The sequence below is a fragment of the Syngnathus leptorhynchus genome, chromosome 5, assembly GCF_054491065.1.
Source record: "Syngnathus leptorhynchus isolate UIUO chromosome 5, UIUO_Slep, whole genome shotgun sequence".
Lineage (NCBI taxonomy): Eukaryota > Metazoa > Chordata > Actinopteri > Syngnathiformes > Syngnathidae > Syngnathus > Syngnathus leptorhynchus.
The window spans coordinates 9,376,270-9,394,692 of NC_141199.1; the positions used below are offsets into that span (position 1 = coordinate 9,376,270).

Sequence of the window (18,423 nt, forward strand, 5' to 3'; positions counted from 1 at the left end):
ATTCTCTGCAGTGGGCGTGTGGACGTGCGACTGTGCGCATCCTGCATACTCCTCTTGCCTCCTCCTCCACCACCACAAGCACAGCTCGCTTTCTGATTGGTCACAGCCGACAGGAAGAGAACGGAGAGAAGAGAACCTTGGAGAGCTGTCAAATTCGGACGTCGACAACAGTCTCTTTAGAACTTCGCAAAATCATCCCTCATCTGCAACCGTCTGCGCAGTTGCACCAAAAGCCAGGATAAAGCTGGGCTCACTGCTGCATCTTTTCAAGGGGAGTCACTTGATCCAAAGTTTCCGGAAATACCACACAGAGGACATCGGCATCGGGATGGCAGCGTACAAACTGGTGCTGATCCGCCACGGAGAGAGCTGCTGGAACCAGGAAAACCGCTTCTGTGGATGGTTTGACGCAGACTTGAGCGAGACAGGGGAGCAGGAGGCAAAGAGAGGAGGACAAGCATTGAAAGGTACAGTCAAGACACGGCCTGTCGGCCATTCTGTCGGTCATTGGATTAGAGCGCTGCCAGCCTGCGTTTATGCAACTGGGCCGGATGGGGGGGAAAAAGGTTGTGAGCCTAGAACGACACAAGAGAGAATAGAAAGGCATACAATGGGTGAATGCTTGTTGCATGACAATAAATAAATAAAAATGTTGCAATTTTACAGAAATAAGTATATATGTGTGATCTATATTTTATCTGCAGTATAACATGCACAAAAATGTAAACAGTATGCCTACACCTTAAAAAAAAAGAGTAATCAAGAAATATCTTGGCTAATTCAGCTATCGATCCATTCTCTGTAACATATCCTTACGAGTGTCACTGGTCTGCTGGAGCCTAGCCCATCTGAGCATGGGCGAGAACCTGGGTACATATTGGATTATCAAACCAATGAATGACATTTGTACTAAGAAACCAGATGTACACATTATTGTCCAGGAGCAAGACGAATTGAAACTGATTGTTGTCTTTTTGTCCGTCTCTCCTCAGATGCTGGCTATGAGTTTGATATTTGCTACACTTCCGTTCTTAAGCGAGCTGTCCGTACTCTGTGGTATGTTCTGGACAGCATCGACCAGATGTGGCTGCCTGTGCACAGGACATGGCGCCTCAACGAACGCCATTATGGTGGTCTGACTGGCCTGAACAAGGCTGAAACAGCAGCAAAACACGGAGAGGCCCAGGTGAAGATTTGGAGGCGCTCTTTTGACATCCCTCCTCCACCCATGGATGAAGGCCATGACTTCTATCAGACCATAAGCAAGGTTAGTCTGGAAAAGACCATTTAACTAGCCTCTTTTGCATAGAGATCCTAAAAAATAGTCACAGTTAGAGCCATAACGGATAATCTGGCAATGGCTTTGCTTTTTGTATGACATCAGGTGTGACATATAAAATACTGTAAAATATGGTCGGTTTTTAACCAGCACCTCCTAAATAATATTTAAAAAAAAAAAAAAAAAAAAGTAACATATTTTTAACACATATGTGCTCTCTACTGTTGAAGACAGTAGACCAGAGCTGTATACTGAAACAAATGCCTCAGTGTGTGAGGATATGATTTGGAATTGTGAGTTAACACTTCAAATTTGAAATTCCATGCAGTAATTTGCACACATGATTTTGGGAATCAAAGAGAAGCCAATAAATGAGTCTAGAAATGGTGTTTTAGTTATGGGCGGCCCAGTGAAGCACTGGTTCGCATGGCCGCCTCACAGTCCAGAGCAGGGTTAGATTCTTGCTTCAGCATTTCAGTATGCAGTTTGTATGTTCTTCCCGTGCCTGTGTGGGTTTCCTCCAGGTATTCCAGTTTCCTCCCCCATTCCAAAAACATGCCTGGATGGTTGTCTATATGTGTCCTGCATCTAAATATTTCCTTTGTTGTAGGATCGGCGTTATTCTGATCTGACAGAGGACCAGCTTCCAACTTGTGAAAGTCTGAAGGACACCATTGCTAGGGCTCTTCCTTTTTGGAATGATGAGATAGCTCCACAGATTAAAGAAGGGAAGCGGGTGCTGATTGCTGCCCATGGCAACAGTCTCCGTGGCATTGTCAAGCACCTTGAGGGTAAGAATATCCGAGCTCTTTGTGCAGGCTAACAGAATCAATTTGTTCTTTCCACTTTTTTGCACTTCTCCACCAAGGAATTGTTTGGACGTACTTACAATTACATTACAGTACTATTTGATTTTTGGCTAAAACATGTCTAAATAGCGATGTTGCTCTTTTGCATTCATTTAGCGTGCAACAAAAGAGCAACTTGTTGCTAGGCGGAAATTGATGCAAGCAGATTGGTCAAAAGGATAACTTGCTCCGTGCAATTTGCTTTTTTAATGATGGTGCTCAAAAGCAGAGAAGTAATAACAAATAACAATCACAAATGATGTGACTATGTATTGCAGGTATGTCTGAAGAGGCCATCATGGAGCTGAACCTTCCTACTGGTATTCCTGTTGTCTATGAGTTGGACAAAAATCTGAAGCCCATAGGCCCCATGCAGTTTCTGGGAGATGAAGAGACCGTGCAGAAAGCCATGGCTGCTGTGGCAGCTCAGGGTAAAGCAAAAAAATAAATTTCACATTCATGATTAGGCTGGTATTTAGATCAATGCTGTGGTGTTCAGTAAGAAAAAGAAACTAGTCAACAAGCCTGTTAGTGTTGTCAGCATCCCAAACCTCATGCACACACACAAGCACTACATAATGGTTCACTCAATAATAATCAGAGGTTTGAATTGAATCATCTATATTTTTTGTGATACAAAGTTTTAAAGAATGCATCTGTATGTAAAATGTTCATCTTGGACTTTGGTAGTAACGTCTCTTATCCCACAATATATAGTAACACTGTTGTTGAAAGACCAAGTTGATTTACTTTGCACTTGTCCTTGCTGTAACATTGTGAAATAATAAATGTGATGAGCTATTACGTGTTTAAAATATTTTTTATGATTGTGCTTTTTCCCAACATGTCTCTCCATCACATAGCCTTGCAAGAAATTACAGTTTCATTTCTAGCTTCTAATGTTTAACTTTAATGTAAAATCGTTTTTTTTTTCCATGATGAGAAATGCCAAAATATTTTGAAATGTTTTTAACCTATTTTTATATTGTTACATATGAAAATATGTCAAGTAAAGGCCAATTGTCACTTTTGGCACTTCAGCTGAACATTCATTAATTCATATCTTAAAAAATATCAATATTATTATTAATGAATATATTCAGTATTTGATTCAGTTTTTAGTGTTTTCTGAAAAAAACATTTTAGAAATGTGACTGTAAAACAATCATGTCGGGATGTTTGCCATCTTGAACCGGGAGTCTGCCTTTCCTTTTCCGGGTGTAACTGACCAATCAGGATCAGCCTCAGCCCTTCGTCACAACCAATCGCCTTGTAAGCAGTTCTTCTCGCAAACATGTCACCCATGAAGCTGTGTGTTCCTGGTGAGTTTCTTGTATTTGGTGACATTAACCTGTGTTGCTTCGATTTGAACAGGGACCTGTGTGTTATTCCATCATTAGTCTGGCATCTTCTCCAGATTGTATTTGTTAAAGGCACTATTTTCTGGTAAACCTCAAACTATCGGTTGAAAGGCTAAATCATGCTAAACAGTTACTACCACGCGTTTTGAATTTGGTACGTATTGTGGTACTCCTTAAAATCGGTGTTGCAACTATTTGCATGTATCTCACAGCGTTGCTACGTTATGTTACGTTAAACAAGGGAGTATTTTACTCTTATCGTCGTGTGAGGATTGTTGACTTTTACTTTTCAAGGCAGGTTTCATCAGCAGCAGTCCTGCCCATCGCCCCAGGCAGGATAGCAGCATTCCTTTCTGGCTTATGTTTAAATCCTTGGTTGGGTTCAGGGAGAAACGTGTATTCAAGTAATAATACTAATAAATGCACAGATAAAAACATTCCTATTGATAAAAGCCTCTCACGTGGAATTGATTTGATACAACAATATTTGTTGTCATCTGTACGTTTCCCTTTAATAAGAGTGTCCATTTTGTCTTCAGGTGATAAACTTTGTAGTGTAGAAGACTGTGCTCCTGGGACAGGCGTATACCTGCGGCATGGCTACATTTACTCCTCGCTAGCAGGCTACGTGCTCAAGAAAAATGAAGGAGAAGAGGTGAGGGCTGTGATGGCTCGTGATGGCTTGTGTGCAGTCGGAGCAAGCTGCCAAGATATTCTGCTGCGTGGGAATGTGTTACAGCATTGTTCAGTGACATGTCGTCAGACCTATTTAACCACAGATGGAATCAAAAGAATTTAAGAGGTGCAGTATTTGTACACTAATTGTGATTTGTTTCTTCTTTTCTTTTCTAGTTACCAGTCATCTCTGTTGTGAGAGAAACAGAAACACAACTACTGCCTGATGTTGGGGCAATTGTTACTTGCAAGGTAGTTAAATGTGACTTGTTGCTGTTGATTGCTAGATGTTTAACAATAAATAGACAATATAAACATGGATCACGATAAACAAAATGAGAGGAGAATAGATTTGTAGTAGATGCAATAGGTACCCGTGATTAAATAAATAAACAGTAAACAGCAGATGCTACAGTAATTCGGAACCGTCAAACAAATACGACTAAAACATGCGAAGCAGGGATACCACACAGGTACAATATTCTTTATTTTGTACAGATAAACTTGCTTTGTACTGATAAACATCAAATGAGGAAGAACATGGTACTGTATTGCACCTCCTCTCCTTGCTCTTATTACCGAGGCATCTCTTACTGTAAACCTGAGTGCCGCCCACCTTGTAGTGGCACAATTTGGTACTACGCTAAAGGTGTGCCACTTCAAAAATATATACTGTCAATAAAAAAAAAGTTTGCCTAAAAATATGTAACTTGTGTGTGGTTTGGACATAAGTGACTTTTTGTTTTTTTGGGATTGACCAGGTGACCAGTATCAATCCCAGGTTTGCTAAGGTCCACATACTTTATGTCGGCTCCACACCGCTGAAGGACCGCTTCAGAGGAACGATCAGGTACTGTACAGCTAATGAGTGCTTCAAAGGATCACCGTTTTTTACTGCCTCGCCATCCTATAATGCAAAAACTATTCCTCGTTTCCAAAACCCTCAGAAAAGAAGATGTCCGGGCAACAGAGAAAGACAAGGTTAGTTTGAAAGAGTAGTCACGACATCATCAATTTAAGACCATGTGTTTTCAACTCATCTTCTCTGCAGGTGGAGACGTACAAATGTTTCAGACCTGGCGACATTGTCCTGGCTAAAGTGGTATCCTTTGTTTTCAATGTATTTCAACATATCACATATTCTTTAACAAGGAAGTTAACCCCAAAGATTTCTTCGTAATCGGTTCTGTGCAGCCCAACTAGTTGAAACACAATATTTTGTTTGTGGAAAATGGACTTCTTTTGGCTGCCCCCATTAGGGGCAGATCAATAGTTTCTATCTTCCTCCGTCACACCAACAGAATGAATGTATAACTGATATGGTTGTGGCTAAACATTGCGGAATAGCATGTTGTGGTATTCTTGACCTGAACTGTGACAGATTTCTCTGGGTGATGTGCAGTCCAACTACCTGCTGACGACAGCTGAAAATGAACTTGGCGTGGTAGTGGCCCACAGTGAATCAGGTAATTCTATGAAATGACTTTTTTGGCTAATATGTTTTGTGACTCTATGCCCAGTACACAAAAAGCATTTAATATATATATAATGTATGTATCTTTTTTTTTTTTGTAAATACAGCAGGCTCCACACGTGACGCTAAAAATACTTGTGGTTCTTGTACACCAGGTGCACAGATGGTTCCGATCAGCTGGTGCGAGATGCAGTGTCCGCAGACGCATGCCAAAGAGTTTCGCAAAGTGGCAAGGGTCCAGCCAGAGTATCTGCAAGCGTGACAAACTTGACACTTGATTTTCATCACAAGGAACACACAGCTTCCCCCCCTCCTCCTCCTCATCCCTGGGTGACTCCGGTGCCTCCCCGAATGAGCATGATTAAGTTTTGCTTGGGGGGAAAATCTTGTTTTATTTCCTTTACATTTTGTCCGAATATCAGCTCGGACACAATGTAAACATGCACATTTCTCATTTTCTCTGGCGGTTATGGTGCACCAATGACAAAACTGAAATCTGAACTGCATTCAAAAGCAGCTTGACAAGGTTGTACTCAAATAATGGCCCACTGCACAATTGTGTTTGCATCTTTTGGTTCTCATTTTTTCCCCACCACACACAACATGGATTGCATTTGTGTCCATTTCAGTTAGATTTTTTGTTTTCCAGTACATTGAGCCTACATTTAACGCAGAATTTATTTTTCATGAAGAACACTTGGAGCTTACTGAAGATGTTTGCAAGAATAAAATAAAAAGAAAATGTTATCCTTCGTTTGCCCCTTTTTTTTTTTTAAAATAAATATTGATTGTACCTTCACAATTGGAAAAATACAGAGAGCAGTTGTGGAACATTTCTTTATTTGCAGTGATTCCTGAGGTAAACAGCTTGATGCAATGGAAACAGTTAAAACAATACTTAACTTAACACAATACTAAAGCTGGAGTTTGCAGTTTAAAAAAAAAGCCATATCTTAAAACTGTATAAAATGACAGTAGAAAATCACAATGATCTTTAAAAAAAAAAAAAAAATCATACCATGCCCCATTTTCCACCTATAATTTTATTCTAAGAACTACACTGCTCAATGTTTTTTTTTAATCAATGGTGCATACTTTTCCAGATGATTATAATTCTGAATCTGCCCTTGTTTCTTCTCTGGCACATTTTCACAATAACAATAGATGTCATATATTTTATATTTATGAATTGAAGGTATTTTTTCTTAAAGGTCAAAGCTTGAAATTACAATGCATGATGAAATTTGGATTGTGTAAGCTTTCATACTGGGAAGGAAAAGAAACAACCCTCATGTGCTAAGAGAAAAAAAAAAGCCTGTTTTTAAATCAGTGTTATAACCACAAAACCATCTTGAGTTAAAATTGACTGTTGAAAGTGTCACTTTAAACCTTGTCCCACCGTGACAAGAATATTCTACCAGAAAAACTCAAAAGGTGACAAGAAGCTGTGCCCGACCCAAACGTTGCCCCACACAGAACATGCAAAATCAGTGTGCTCTACTCATAATTTGCTTGGGTCGGATAAATGAAATGGGTAATCCAGAAGAATCCAAAAATTCAAATGAAGCAATTAGCCCGCTGCCAAAACATTCAGACCTTGCTAGTTTGAAAACTGCAAACTCCACCTTGAAACAATCTACAAAGCCGTGCTCAGTCATCAAAGCGGACAGAACGACATGCGTTGATGTCAATATAGAAGTGTTTTTGGGGAGTTTTGCTAAAGCCAAGTCCTACACCTTGGTTGTTCGAGTCTATTTTGCGTGAGTGAGCGCGCTCAAACTCATTCAAGAGTCCTTGCTGCAACTGCTCCTGTGCGACCTTGTCTAGTGCCACATTTGGCATGGGCTTGCTTGCAACGGTAGTTGGCTGGAAGTTCTTGAAGCCCCCTATCAACCTGAGGAACTTCTGTTGCTGTTGACTGTTTTCAAACTGGGCGGTGCTCCACTGACCAAAACCCTGAGATGAGATTTGAGGATCAATTAGAATCAGAGAACAGACTTGCTTTGATTTATACTATCTCCAGTCAAATTTGACTACGACTAAGATGATTCTTAACAAAGATTATTTTTCTTTTTTTAATAAAATCTTATATTACTGTTGTGCACTTTAAAGATCAAAGAAAGAAGAATCACTGACTGAAGCTTGGTCCGCTTTTTCAGGGTGCGAAGCCTTGTCGACCTCCATTTGTAAAGCCTGTCGCCTTTCCTGTGTTAGAGCAGAACACTTCATCAACAAACATGGCAAGGACTCGACAGAATTCGACATTTTTTCCGGTAGCCTATGAAACGATTCACCACAATTCACTATTTGACCATCCAAAAGACCAAAAAGTTTTAGATTTGAATTGTTTGAATTTGTTGTGGAAGTTAAGGTGATAATGCAAAACATGATAATTCCTTTTTACCTGGTTGATGGTCAGCTCGTCAATGTTTCCGGTCTTCTCTGACAAGAAGACGACGTCCACTTGGGGAACTCTCCTCAAATCTTCCTAGAAAACAAACCCCAAAAGAGAGTAAGCGTGGCTAAAATGTTCAACAATATGTCACAAGGATACACTCACCCATTGATGGTCCGATTCCACTTTAATTTCCTCCACCGTTTTGTGTTTCTTTTTAATCTCTTTCTTCATCTTCTTCATGGAGGAGTCAGGACACACTTCCCCGAGCACTTTCTCTTCCTTAACAGGACTTTTCTTTCTTTTGTTGTTGTTTGGTTCCTGGTGTTGCGTTTCTTCACAATTAGAGTCTTCTAATTTTGGTTTTTTCTTCTTCACAGATGCAGTTTCTTCATCTGTGCCGAGCCCAGATGTTTTTCTCTTCTTGGGCTTTGCGGCTTTTTCCTGCTTCCGTGCTACCGCTTTACTGGAATCCACAGGTTGTTCTTTATCTGGTGAGGCATCATTGTTTTTCTTCTTCTTCTTTGGCTTAAGCTCACAAAGCTCCTCTGACGTTTCCGTGGCCACTGATAATTCTAATTTTGCGGTTTTCTTCGTAATTGTTACACTTGTTTTAGTCTGTTCCTCTCCAATCTTTTTCGTCTTTGCCTTGTGTTTAATATCCCCCGCACTCACGACTGGCATCTTATTTGGTTCTTTCTTGGCTTTCTTCAGTCCCTTCTTTACTTTTTCCCCCATCCAAACCTTTTTATGTTCAATTTGTGTCGCCGCATCTTTGACTTTTTTCTCCTTCCACTCACTTTTTTCCTTGTCTGTTTTCACCTTGATGACTGCACTGTCATCTGTAACATGGTTCGTATCATGAACCTCATTTTTGTCTTTCTTTGCCATTTTCTCATCATGAACCTCATTTTTGTCTTTCTTGGATTTCTTTGCCATTTTCTCGGCATGGGCCTCAGTTTTTCCTTTCTTGGGTTTCTTTGCCATTTTCTCGTCATGAGCCTCAGTTTTTCTTTTCTTGGGTTTCTTTGCCACTTTCTCATTACAAAGCTCATTTTTTTCTTTCTTGGGTTTCTTTGCCACGTTCTCGTCATGGACCTCATTTTTTTCTTTCTTGGGTTTCTTTGCCACTTTTTTGTCAAGAATTTTCTTTTTTTCTTGACTGGCTTTCTTTGACACTTTCTCGTCATGAACCTCAATATTTTCATTCATGGCTTTCTTTGCCACTTTTTTGTCAAGAATTTTACTTTTTTCTTTACTGGCTTTCTTTGACACTTTCTCATCATGAACCTCATTTTTTTTGTTTATAGCTTTCTTTGCCACTTTTTTGTCAAGAATTTTCTTTTTTTCTTTACTGGCTTTCTTTGACACTTTCTCGTCATGAACCTCATTTTTTTCTTTACTGGCTTTCTTTGACACTTTCTCGTCATGAACCTCAATATTTTCATTCATGGCTTTCTTTGCCACTTTTTTGTCAAGAATTTTACTTTTTTCTTTACTGGCTTTCTTTGCCACTTTTTTGTCAAGAATTTTCTTTTTTTCTTTACTGGCTTTCTTTGACACTTTCTCGTCATGAACCTCATTTTTTTCTTTACTGCCTTTCTTTGACACTTTCTCGTCATGAACCTCATTTTTTTCTTTACTGCCTTTCTTTGACACTTTCTCATCATGAACCTCATTTTTTTCTTTCATGGCTTTCTTTGCCACTTTTTTGTCAAAATTTTTCTTTTTTTCTTTACTGGCTTTCTTGTCATGAATTTCATTTTTTCGTTTTTTGGGTTTCTCTGCCACTTTCTTGTCATCTTGATGATTTTCATGATTAGTCACGGTTAAATTTTCAGACTTTTTGTCATCACTTGTTTTCTTGGTTCCTTTTTGACTGTCGCTCTGTGTTTTCTTTATGTTTGTTTTGTTAAAATTCCCATTTAGTATATTCGACAAATTTTTAAGTTTTTCCTCACCGCCTACTTCTAAAGGCCCCTGTATTGTAACTACCGAGTCATATTTTTCTAATTGTTTCTTTTTCATGTCCACACACTGGGCTGTCTCGTCAACTGTGGAAACGTTCATTTTTTGCGGTGAAGTTTGTTTCTTGTTGCATTTCTTTTCAACATTCTCATCTATCACAGCCTCTTTTTTAATTGTCATCTTCTCCTCGCATCTTTTCACAAGAGCAGACCTGTCATTTGACTGGTGGACAAAAATTGAAACATGATTAGATTCAGATTCCATACGTTGTGTTTCATTACCAAGCCGATCACATAAATGTGTGTGCCAAACCTCTGAGAGCTGCTTCGGGAGAGATTCATGATCAATGTCTCTTTGCAGGGCAAGTCGTCTCACCTATTGGGGAACACAACCGAATTGAGTACGAGTGACAGCAAATATAATGACAACCTGAATCACATTTGACAAGATCCTGCAGCTCTCTATAGTCCAATCCATAATTATTCACACTGTAGAGGTTCTTCAGACAAATATGTAATATGAATTCATAGACTGGCCAAATTGTTCACTATTTACACATGTAATAAATGAAAATAGCAATTCTCCAATATTAATACTTACTTAAAACCATGGTTTAGACTACTTTTCACCTTTTTGTTCTTATACAGCAGACACTCAGTAAATGCAATTTCACTTTAACTCTGAATTTGACCAATGAGCAAATAACTTTGACATTAACTGATTATTACATAAATTACCTGATCAATGACAACAGTCAGTTTGGGTCTAGGTGATATCCATTCGGAAATAAAGAGCACTTCTTCAGAATCCTTCTGAAATGAATGAATGAATGAATGAATGAATGAATGAAACAGCGTTTGCTAGTTTTATTTGTTTCCCGACTGCTCTATTTTGATTTTCAAGAGAAGAATCGTAGCAGTCCAAGTTGATGGACAAAGGGAAAGAAAGTTAGTCTATCAATTATTGGAAGGCAAACACACAGATACGAAATAAAATAAAAATAAACCCAAGCCCCGCTGCACGTCACGATAGCTTTGTTGCACTGTTGTTTGAAAGTTGAAAGAGCGCTACACCAACATAACTTACATTTTTAGCCTAAAGCCCAGTGCACACAATAATGGCATAACATAGTGTAGATAGGTTCGGAAGATAGAAGCTAAACATTACAATAGTTTCACTTACTTTGCACATTTGATTCATTCTCGTGCCGCGAAGGACTTTTCTGACCCGGAAGTGATTTGCATTGCTTCCGGTTTCGAAAATGTTGTCACTGTATTGCAATAGGGTTCCTATACTCTGCCAGTCATATTATTTAAAAAATAAAAAAAAACGCCATGATATTATGTATAATTTTAAGGTGCGTTTCTTTTTTTTCTTTTTTTTAGCAATTAGCATAACACCAAAGTTTAGTTACAGCTAGCTTGTACTATAAGCAAAATTTCAAACTATTCAAATGACAATTTACGTTTAAATTTCTATTGTAAAGAGCAATATCGTGAAGTAAATGTATCTCGGGAGCCCATAAGTTGCACGATTACACCTAATTTAGTAATCAAATGAAAATTTACGTTTAGATTTTAATTGTAAAGATTTTTAAGTCGATTTTTCTCAGGTGCCTATATGTTGCACGATTGCACTAAACAGCCAAATATGTGGCAAGACTAAACATCTTACAAAAAGCCCTTGGTGGTTGAGTTGAGTGATTCAAATGATTTTATATTTTATTTACTGCTTTGCTCAAAACTTATAAAAACATAAATGGTCTTTTTCCAGTGTTGGTGCATCAGTAGTGCTGGAATGATGCTCACACTTTAACTAGCGAGTGACTGGGCAGGACCATGGAGACATGGTTGGACTTTGAATCTTGACTCTGGCCTTCCAATGTGGAGCTTGCATGTTCTCCCTGTGCTTGTGTGAAAATTGGGACTTCAACACACTGACTTCTTCCCACACCGTGCCCTGCAATTGACCCTTGGGTGTACATCGCCAGTGCCCAAAGTAGATTTGGGAAAAGCTCGAGCTAACCCGAACGGATATTATCACAGTGCAATTATGCATACCAGCACAGGAGTCTGATGACAAATGAAAGCGACCTTTTGGAAGAGAAAATGTGCACGATGTATTAGTCACTCTGTGCAAATTACATTACAAACATTCATATTATGCTGCCTTAAAACAGTGTCAGTGCAGTTGCCATAAAATCCTTAAAAGGAAAATACCAGTGTTTTTCACACAATTAGAAGTCATTAATATTAAAATATTAAATAACAATGTCAAATGTCAAGTTAATATTTGCAGTATACAAAATTGTAGCATAAATCTCACTAACAAAAGCAACATTGCAGAAACCTTACAATAGTTTCTTAGTTAGAACGTCAGATTTAGTGCAAAATGGACCACTTGATTAGAATTTGAACACCCACAGCAATAGTGAACATTTTGAGTCATAAATTGCACCGTAATATTATGCCAGTATCACACAGACTATATTGCCTGAAAACTAAATGCATTTGCAAACAAGATTTTTTTTTAAATGTTTTATATTATCCACGTTCAAATTGGAACACTTTCAAATTTTGTAGGAACCACATTGCCCTATTTCACAGCAACACTGTCATACATAACAGTTTGGGGACAATCGAAAATCACAGTACAAAATATACCAAAACTGATGGCCAGATGACAAATAGATGACTTAACAACCTTTCGTCTACATTATTGATAGGATCTTTTGACACCTGGCCGTACGGTGTTTGTTTTATTCATTTATTGAATATCGACATCAAAATCTTAGAAAAAAAACCAAAATGAAATCATATTGACAATATATCAAAATATCTTACCTATTCCCAAATATTACCACACAGAGATCATATTAAATTTCATAAAGTGCAAAATACAGCTTCCAAGATATCATAAACCTTGTACTGTATCATATATATTTACACTCATTGGTCACATCATTAGGTACACTTGCAAAATCTAATGCAGTGTCTCCCAGGTGTTGTTAAGGCAAGGCACCCAGTTTACATTACAAATATCTCATTTAATGTAATTAAATGGTGTATATGAGAATCAAAACTCAGCTCTTGTTTGGGTCCTGAATAGATGATGCATGTAAAAGGTGTACCTAATGATTTGACTGTTGAGTGCATTGGTAAATGGCTTTTTAGGTTGTCCACAGACTTTCTTTTTGTGCAAGATTACGGGCAATACGAACAAACGCTGTACTGTAGCACTCTAATGGAATAGCGAAATGGCAGGAAAAATACGAGACACAGCAAGCTTTTTTAGTATATTCTGTAAATTCATATCCTGAAGGTTTGTATAATCCTCAACCCCACGCATTATCGGCCCACCTGAAACATTTGCTGTTATTGTATTTACATATGACAAACATCTGTGCGTTAATAATATTAAAGCACTCTAACTGGTATTGACACCAGCAAAATGTCCTCGGCCGTACTGTCACTGTCATTTCCACTTCTTTTATTTGAGGAAAATGACACAACCTTTCAACAATGGCTTTCAAAATGCAGAATTCAAACAATTATGCAGGAACATGAAATGCTGTCAGTCCATCCTGGATGATAGGTTATGTCGTTTTGTAATTATTACTCCTCATCAGGAATCAGGGGATTAAGCAAGTCCCATGACCACTTTACCACAGTCGTCTTCCAGTGTAGTTAATGGGGGCCGTGGGCATCTATATGAAGGTGAAAATCAAGTTGGTCATCCGAAACGACCGATTGTTGACGAGTGACATATTTTGAGAGACACACTTACCGTGCCGCCATTCATAACAAGAGCCATTTCGGTGGGTTGGTATACGTGACCTCTGAAGGCGATGCCAGGGCGAACACTGCCGTGACCGCTCTGGTGATAGTTTCCACTTCGAAGAGCTGAATGATCAAGCAAAGTAAAATCAGTGAAAGTCAGTCATGGAAAGTGCATTTTTGCTTTTAAAGTCAATGTGGCATTTTTTGTTGCCGCTTGTGCTTCGTACATTTAGCAAGTTCTCTTTTGCGATTGGTCCATGTACTTTTACTTACTGAATTTTAAGGTTCTTTATGTTATTTCTCATATTCATTTATGATGCCATTATTTCACAGTCAACACAAAAGACAGCCATCTGAAATGTTTGCTTCTGTGAAAGGATGTGTGAGATCAGCAAGTACTGTAAAATGATCATTTAGCAATGTTGTGACTCATTTTGATAATTAGAGTCTAAATGTACACATTCTACAGAAAATAACCCAACATGGCAAGATTTTGTATGATTATTAATGCTTGTGGTTCTCTTTTGTACTATTTTGGTAATCTCTTTTAGAGTCTCCCTCTCCATTGTAGATGAGGAGCATGTTACATAATAGAGGCTGCACTCGTGAAGAGTGGGCGGGGCTTCATGTCGTGAGTCAGACTGCTTTTGATTAATTCGCTCGACAGAAGTTTTTTTCGCTCTTTCTTAATTTTACATTCATTCATATGACATTAAATGGAGAAGAAGCCCCGACGATTTGTGTTGCTGGTTGCCTAGCAACTGTACATTTTCAACTGTGTGCTTCTTCTCCAGTTTGATGTCAAAAGTGTGACCTCTCGGGTTCCACTGAAAAGCAGACTTCAAACACTATCAAAAGACACGTGTAACAACATGGGCGTACTTGCACCGTGCTCCTCAATAGAAAAGGCCTGGTTTTCCTGGAAGGGTTGCTGCGAGTGTGCTGGAAGCTCATCTCTGAAATGTGGAGGAGGCGTTGTCTCACTGGTGTCAAAGAAATCTTGCCTGGCGCATTGTGAACGGTTCCAGAGACACAGGTGGCTCTCGGGAATGCCGTGGAACAGCAGAAGGATCCAGCCCTGCACAACCAGGGCTACGGCCAGAGCGGGCTCGTCCAGTAGACGTTCCTCGGCCTTTCCCGCTCCTCCTCCTAACCTCCCCACTTTCCCTCTGAGCCTCATTGCTTGGCTCCCGTAGAGATAAAAGCCAAGCCAGGCCACCCAAAGCAACGCCGAAGCCAGACTTGCCAGGAAGAGCCACACCGCATTACACTTCCATCTCCTTTTGTCGCTCTCATCTTCTCGATCCTCGTCACTTTCACGAGCTGCCTCTACCACCAGTTCCCCCCCGCACAGCACTACCCCGAGAGAGAGCCCCATAGCTATGAGGAGCAGCCCTAAAGTGTAGCTGCATGCCAGAGCAAAGTCCAAAGGTGGATACTCGCAGGCTGGGTGACCCTCCCTGACGACAGTGAGAAGGACCCATTCGGCAGAAATAATGCCCTGAACTAAGGCCAACGCTAAGCCCAGTGCAGCCAACGTGCTTCCTGAGGGGCTTGTCTTCCCAGCCACCAACCTCCTGAGCCTCAGGCCCTGGACCAGCAAGCTTGAGAAGCAAAGGGCGAAGAGGGGGCCCCAGAAGGCTCTGCGAATCACACATAGGACCTGGTTCTTTCCCACAAGGAACGCTAGAGAGATGGGGAATATCCCAAGGAGTGTGCCCAAGAGCAGGAGAAGAGGTCCCACGCCAGAGCGCCTGGCCGGGTCTGAAATAGAGCGAAGCTTGACGAGAAGGAGCGCGGCGAGGATTAGAGAGGTGAGGCCCCCGCTACAAGCCAGAGCCTCCAAAACGACGCCCCACACCGACTCCAGGTCACACAGCACTCTGTAAGAGGGTTCCACATGTTCACTACATCCCAGTGGAGGAGGAGGAGGCGATGGATGAGATGTGCAAGAGCCCATCAGGAGCAGGAGGAAGATGGAGAAACTGTTGACAGCCATCTTTGAGGGATGTTGAAGACAAGAGAGGAGCTAGTTAGGTGAGACAGATAGGAAGGAAGGAAGGAAGTCACATCATATTATAGAATACTGCTAAAAAAAATCTGTCACAGATCAGACATGAATATTCTTCTATGTGGAAACACACTCATGCTCTCACAGCACAGAACAGATTTTAGCGCTGGGCAATAGTTTCCTTGGCAACGGGAAACAGCGTGGGCTGACATTGCACGCTGGGCTTTGAGAAGTCGAGCTTAAGAACATAAAAACACACACGCATGTACTCATGCAAGCAATAATTATGGATTTTTTTGTTGGGCCCTGTTGCAACATAAGGAATACCCTAATTTACAGCAGAAAATGAATCTAAACATCCTCAGTTTAAAAAAAAAAAATGAAATAAAAATCTGATTTAAACCTCAAATTATTTTTAAAAAGCATACTAACAATTACACATGAATTGATTATTGACTTACCTCTGAGGGCATCGCAGCTTCAAATGTTAATTACTGATAATGGATTGTCATCATATTCTTCATGCTATCGTTTGGAGAATTAAACTGCTTCGAATGAATAATCCCATTTCAAATCCTCAGGTTTGCAAGAACCGCAGCTTCCATGTTGCATTTGAAAACGTCCTTCAAGTTGCTTTGTTAGATTGTGTCCCGCTGACCACACTCCAAAAAAGAATGAATTTGACTACTTCTGCCTCTTCCAATATCTCCCTTTCACTCTCTCGCCCTGTTCTAACATGTCAGGAGGTCTCTCTTTCGTCTTCATCCCAGTCACGCTGTCTGCATGTTTCTCTCTCCCTGCTGCATGTTGACTGTGCGGAGGTGTCAACAGAGATGCAATCCCAGCTTTGCTGGATCTCACCCACGTATGGGAAGCAGGGACTGCTGGTGCGCACATCCAACCAGGAAATTATGAGCACACCTCTTCACACCCAAGGTTTTTTTTTTTTTTTCACAAGCTTTGTGTTATTTCCCCACTTCATGCTGAATCATAACAAGAAGCTGCCTGTTCAACTTTCCTCTTTGGTGACACCACAGTAGACCAAAACGATAATAGGCAAAACGTTCATGTCACAGGTGTGCATTAAGAGTATCGCTAGCTGTGTGAGGAGGGGATTTGGATAGATGAAGGCAAATGGATGACGCGCTAAGGCCACGTGACCCTCCTTGTAGGAAATGTTACATAACAGCCTATCATTCAGCCAAGACTCTCTTTTGGGTGGACTAATCTCCTGCCCTGGAGATGAACAAGATCTGAGGGTGGCCATGACAATCAGCAGACGCCGTGGAACTTGGCAATCGAGCCTGTTGCTGGCATACGTTGGTGACAGATTATCGACAGTCAGACATTAGAGAAGCCAAAGCTGGCTTGTGGTACACAAATAAACTCTGGGACAAAGAAATGCATGGAAGGAAAGAAGATCAGTAGTCTCATCCAGCTACTAGCGAAGTACTTAGGGTTACTACACAGATAAAGAAGCAACAGTTGAAAATGTATGATTATGTATGGAGGGTATATGTAAGAGGGTCCACACTAATCTCCTTTAAGGCTTTGGATTCAGAGGACAAAGGATACTGGAGCTATCAGACTGCATCTTGATAGGTATCCGAGATCCAGGAAACCACTTATTTACACTGGTAAAATGTCATCATTCTCGATCTAATCCCATGAATAATTTGCTAATGATGAGTTACCACAATATATGATAACTCAATAACTCATTCAAAGGGAAACATGAACCTATGCATAAAATTGCATGAAAATCCTTTTTGTCTGGAAGCTGCAGTTACACCTCACCCACCCTACTAATATGGAAAGACTTTGAGGTCGATTAGGGCTCATGACTTTAAATTAAAAAATATTAACCCATTCATATTTTTACCCATTCATATTTCTATCCCATTTCCTCGATACACTAATTTTATTTTCTATCAATTACAGCTATCCTCAAAGTCCATAGTTAAATACAGTGAGTTATCATGGGATTTTAATTCTGTCCCCTAAACCAAAATTTTCAGCAATTCTATAGTTTGAGTGCCTTGTCTCTACCGCAATAATGTTCTGTACATATCTTTTGTGACATAAATCTTTTGGCTGTTAGCTGTTTTTTTTTTCTGGCATTTCCAATATTTTTTCTAGTTAAAAATATGTGCATTTGTTGATGGCGCAATAAAAATTAGGAAACACTGCCCGAAAACACAATCACAGTCTAATTGTAATTGTATTTTCCAAATATTTGTGAGTTGAATCTTTCCATGGAGACATAAGGACCACTAATGCTAAATGGAGACGAGTATTGCAAGTGCTGACTCATAGCACATTATCTCTAATCTGGCTAATCCAGTCATCACTTAAATCCATCCAATAGAACCTAGTCGATTATGGTCCATTCCATAATCCATCCGTTATCCCTCACGTATCTCATGACAATTATCCAATAGTCGACATGTACAGTGGGCACAATTGCTCACTTGCACTTTTTGCAGTTCCTCCACTTTAAAAACAAAATCAAACAAATGTAAATATCAAACAAAGATCAAAATAAATGCACTTTTTAAATTAGGATTTTTTTATTTTAAAAAAAATTCAAAGATGCCCAGGTGCAATATGGAAAAAAACTTTGCTCCATTTAA

At 39.8% G+C, this 18,423-nt stretch overlaps 4 protein-coding genes across 6 annotated transcripts; 2 read left to right on the forward strand and 2 right to left on the reverse strand.

Moving 5' to 3' along the window:
• Nucleotides 1-14: 14 nt before the first annotated feature.
• LOC147056760 (phosphoglycerate mutase 1) lies at nt 15-2,931 on the forward strand. The gene is made up of 4 exons (XM_085911861.1): nt 15-467; nt 993-1,267; nt 1,890-2,070; nt 2,406-2,931. Exons 1-4 carry the CDS (start codon nt 329-331, stop codon nt 2,573-2,575), a joined length of 765 nt encoding a protein of 254 aa, XP_085767987.1. The 5' UTR covers nt 15-328; the 3' UTR covers nt 2,576-2,931.
• Nucleotides 2,932-3,349: 418 nt separating this feature from the next.
• On the forward strand, nt 3,350-6,389 carry exosc1 (exosome component 1). Its single transcript, XM_085912180.1, has 8 exons — nt 3,350-3,449; nt 4,028-4,143; nt 4,341-4,415; nt 4,925-5,013; nt 5,111-5,144; nt 5,215-5,265; nt 5,545-5,629; nt 5,793-6,389. Exons 1-8 carry the CDS (start codon nt 3,422-3,424, stop codon nt 5,897-5,899), a joined length of 585 nt encoding a protein of 194 aa, XP_085768306.1. The 5' UTR covers nt 3,350-3,421; the 3' UTR covers nt 5,900-6,389.
• A 71-nt stretch (nt 6,390-6,460) lies between these two features.
• On the reverse strand, nt 6,461-11,293 carry knop1 (lysine-rich nucleolar protein 1). Of its 2 annotated transcripts, none has more exons than XM_085912178.1 (7): nt 11,183-11,293; nt 10,738-10,812; nt 10,313-10,375; nt 8,198-10,222; nt 8,042-8,125; nt 7,774-7,842; nt 6,461-7,593 (listed from the first exon to the last, which is right to left on the reverse strand). In XM_085912178.1, exons 1-7 carry the CDS (start codon nt 11,198-11,200, stop codon nt 7,288-7,290), a joined length of 2,640 nt encoding a protein of 879 aa, XP_085768304.1. In that variant the 5' UTR covers nt 11,201-11,293; the 3' UTR covers nt 6,461-7,287. The 2 variants fall into 2 exon arrangements, with proteins under 2 accessions (XP_085768304.1, XP_085768305.1); XM_085912179.1 differs by having other exon boundaries at nt 10,738-10,809; nt 11,183-11,242.
• A 2,278-nt stretch (nt 11,294-13,571) lies between these two features.
• Nucleotides 13,572-16,263, reverse strand: gprc5bb (G protein-coupled receptor, class C, group 5, member Bb). Of its 2 annotated transcripts, XM_085912659.1 has the most exons (4): nt 16,252-16,263; nt 14,662-15,808; nt 13,787-13,902; nt 13,572-13,706 (listed from the first exon to the last, which is right to left on the reverse strand). In XM_085912659.1, exons 1-4 carry the CDS (start codon nt 16,261-16,263, stop codon nt 13,662-13,664), a joined length of 1,320 nt encoding a protein of 439 aa, XP_085768785.1. In that variant the 3' UTR covers nt 13,572-13,661. The 2 variants fall into 2 exon arrangements, with proteins under 2 accessions (XP_085768785.1, XP_085768786.1); XM_085912660.1 differs by lacking the exon at nt 16,252-16,263 and having other exon boundaries at nt 13,787-13,907; nt 14,652-15,778.
• Nucleotides 16,264-18,423: the final 2,160 nt, after the last annotated feature.

What these genes read in the sequence shown, in the direction of transcription:
- exosc1 (XM_085912180.1), top strand. Translation starts at nt 3,422, where the DNA reads ATGTCACCCATGAAGCTGTGTGTTCCTG. An exon ending in AGAAAAATGAAGGAGAAGAG is followed by an intron (nt 4,144 to 4,340) that starts GTGAGGGCTGTG and finishes TTTCTTTTCTAG; the next exon opens with TTACCAGTCATCTCTGTTGT. An exon ending in GGGCAATTGTTACTTGCAAG is followed by an intron (nt 4,416 to 4,924) that starts GTAGTTAAATGT and finishes GGGATTGACCAG; the next exon opens with GTGACCAGTATCAATCCCAG.
- knop1 (XM_085912178.1), bottom strand. An exon ending in TGGAATCGGACCATCAATGG is followed by an intron (nt 8,126 to 8,197) that starts GTGAGTGTATCC and finishes TTTGTTTTCTAG; the next exon opens with GAAGATTTGAGGAGAGTTCC. An exon ending in AAAAAGCGGACCAAGCTTCA is followed by an intron (nt 7,594 to 7,773) that starts GTCAGTGATTCT and finishes ATCTCATCTCAG; the next exon opens with GGTTTTGGTCAGTGGAGCAC.
- LOC147056760 (XM_085911861.1), top strand. Translation starts at nt 329, where the DNA reads ATGGCAGCGTACAAACTGGTGCTGATCCGCCACGGAGAGAGCTGCTGG. An exon ending in AGGAGGACAAGCATTGAAAG is followed by an intron (nt 468 to 992) that starts GTACAGTCAAGA and finishes GTCTCTCCTCAG; the next exon opens with ATGCTGGCTATGAGTTTGAT. An exon ending in TCTATCAGACCATAAGCAAG is followed by an intron (nt 1,268 to 1,889) that starts GTTAGTCTGGAA and finishes CCTTTGTTGTAG; the next exon opens with GATCGGCGTTATTCTGATCT.
- gprc5bb (XM_085912659.1), bottom strand. An exon ending in TATTGAGGAGCACGGTGCAA is followed by an intron (nt 13,903 to 14,661) that starts GTACGCCCATGT and finishes TTGATCATTCAG; the next exon opens with CTCTTCGAAGTGGAAACTAT. An exon ending in TTGTTATGAATGGCGGCACG is followed by an intron (nt 13,707 to 13,786) that starts GTAAGTGTGTCT and finishes ACCTTCATATAG; the next exon opens with ATGCCCACGGCCCCCATTAA.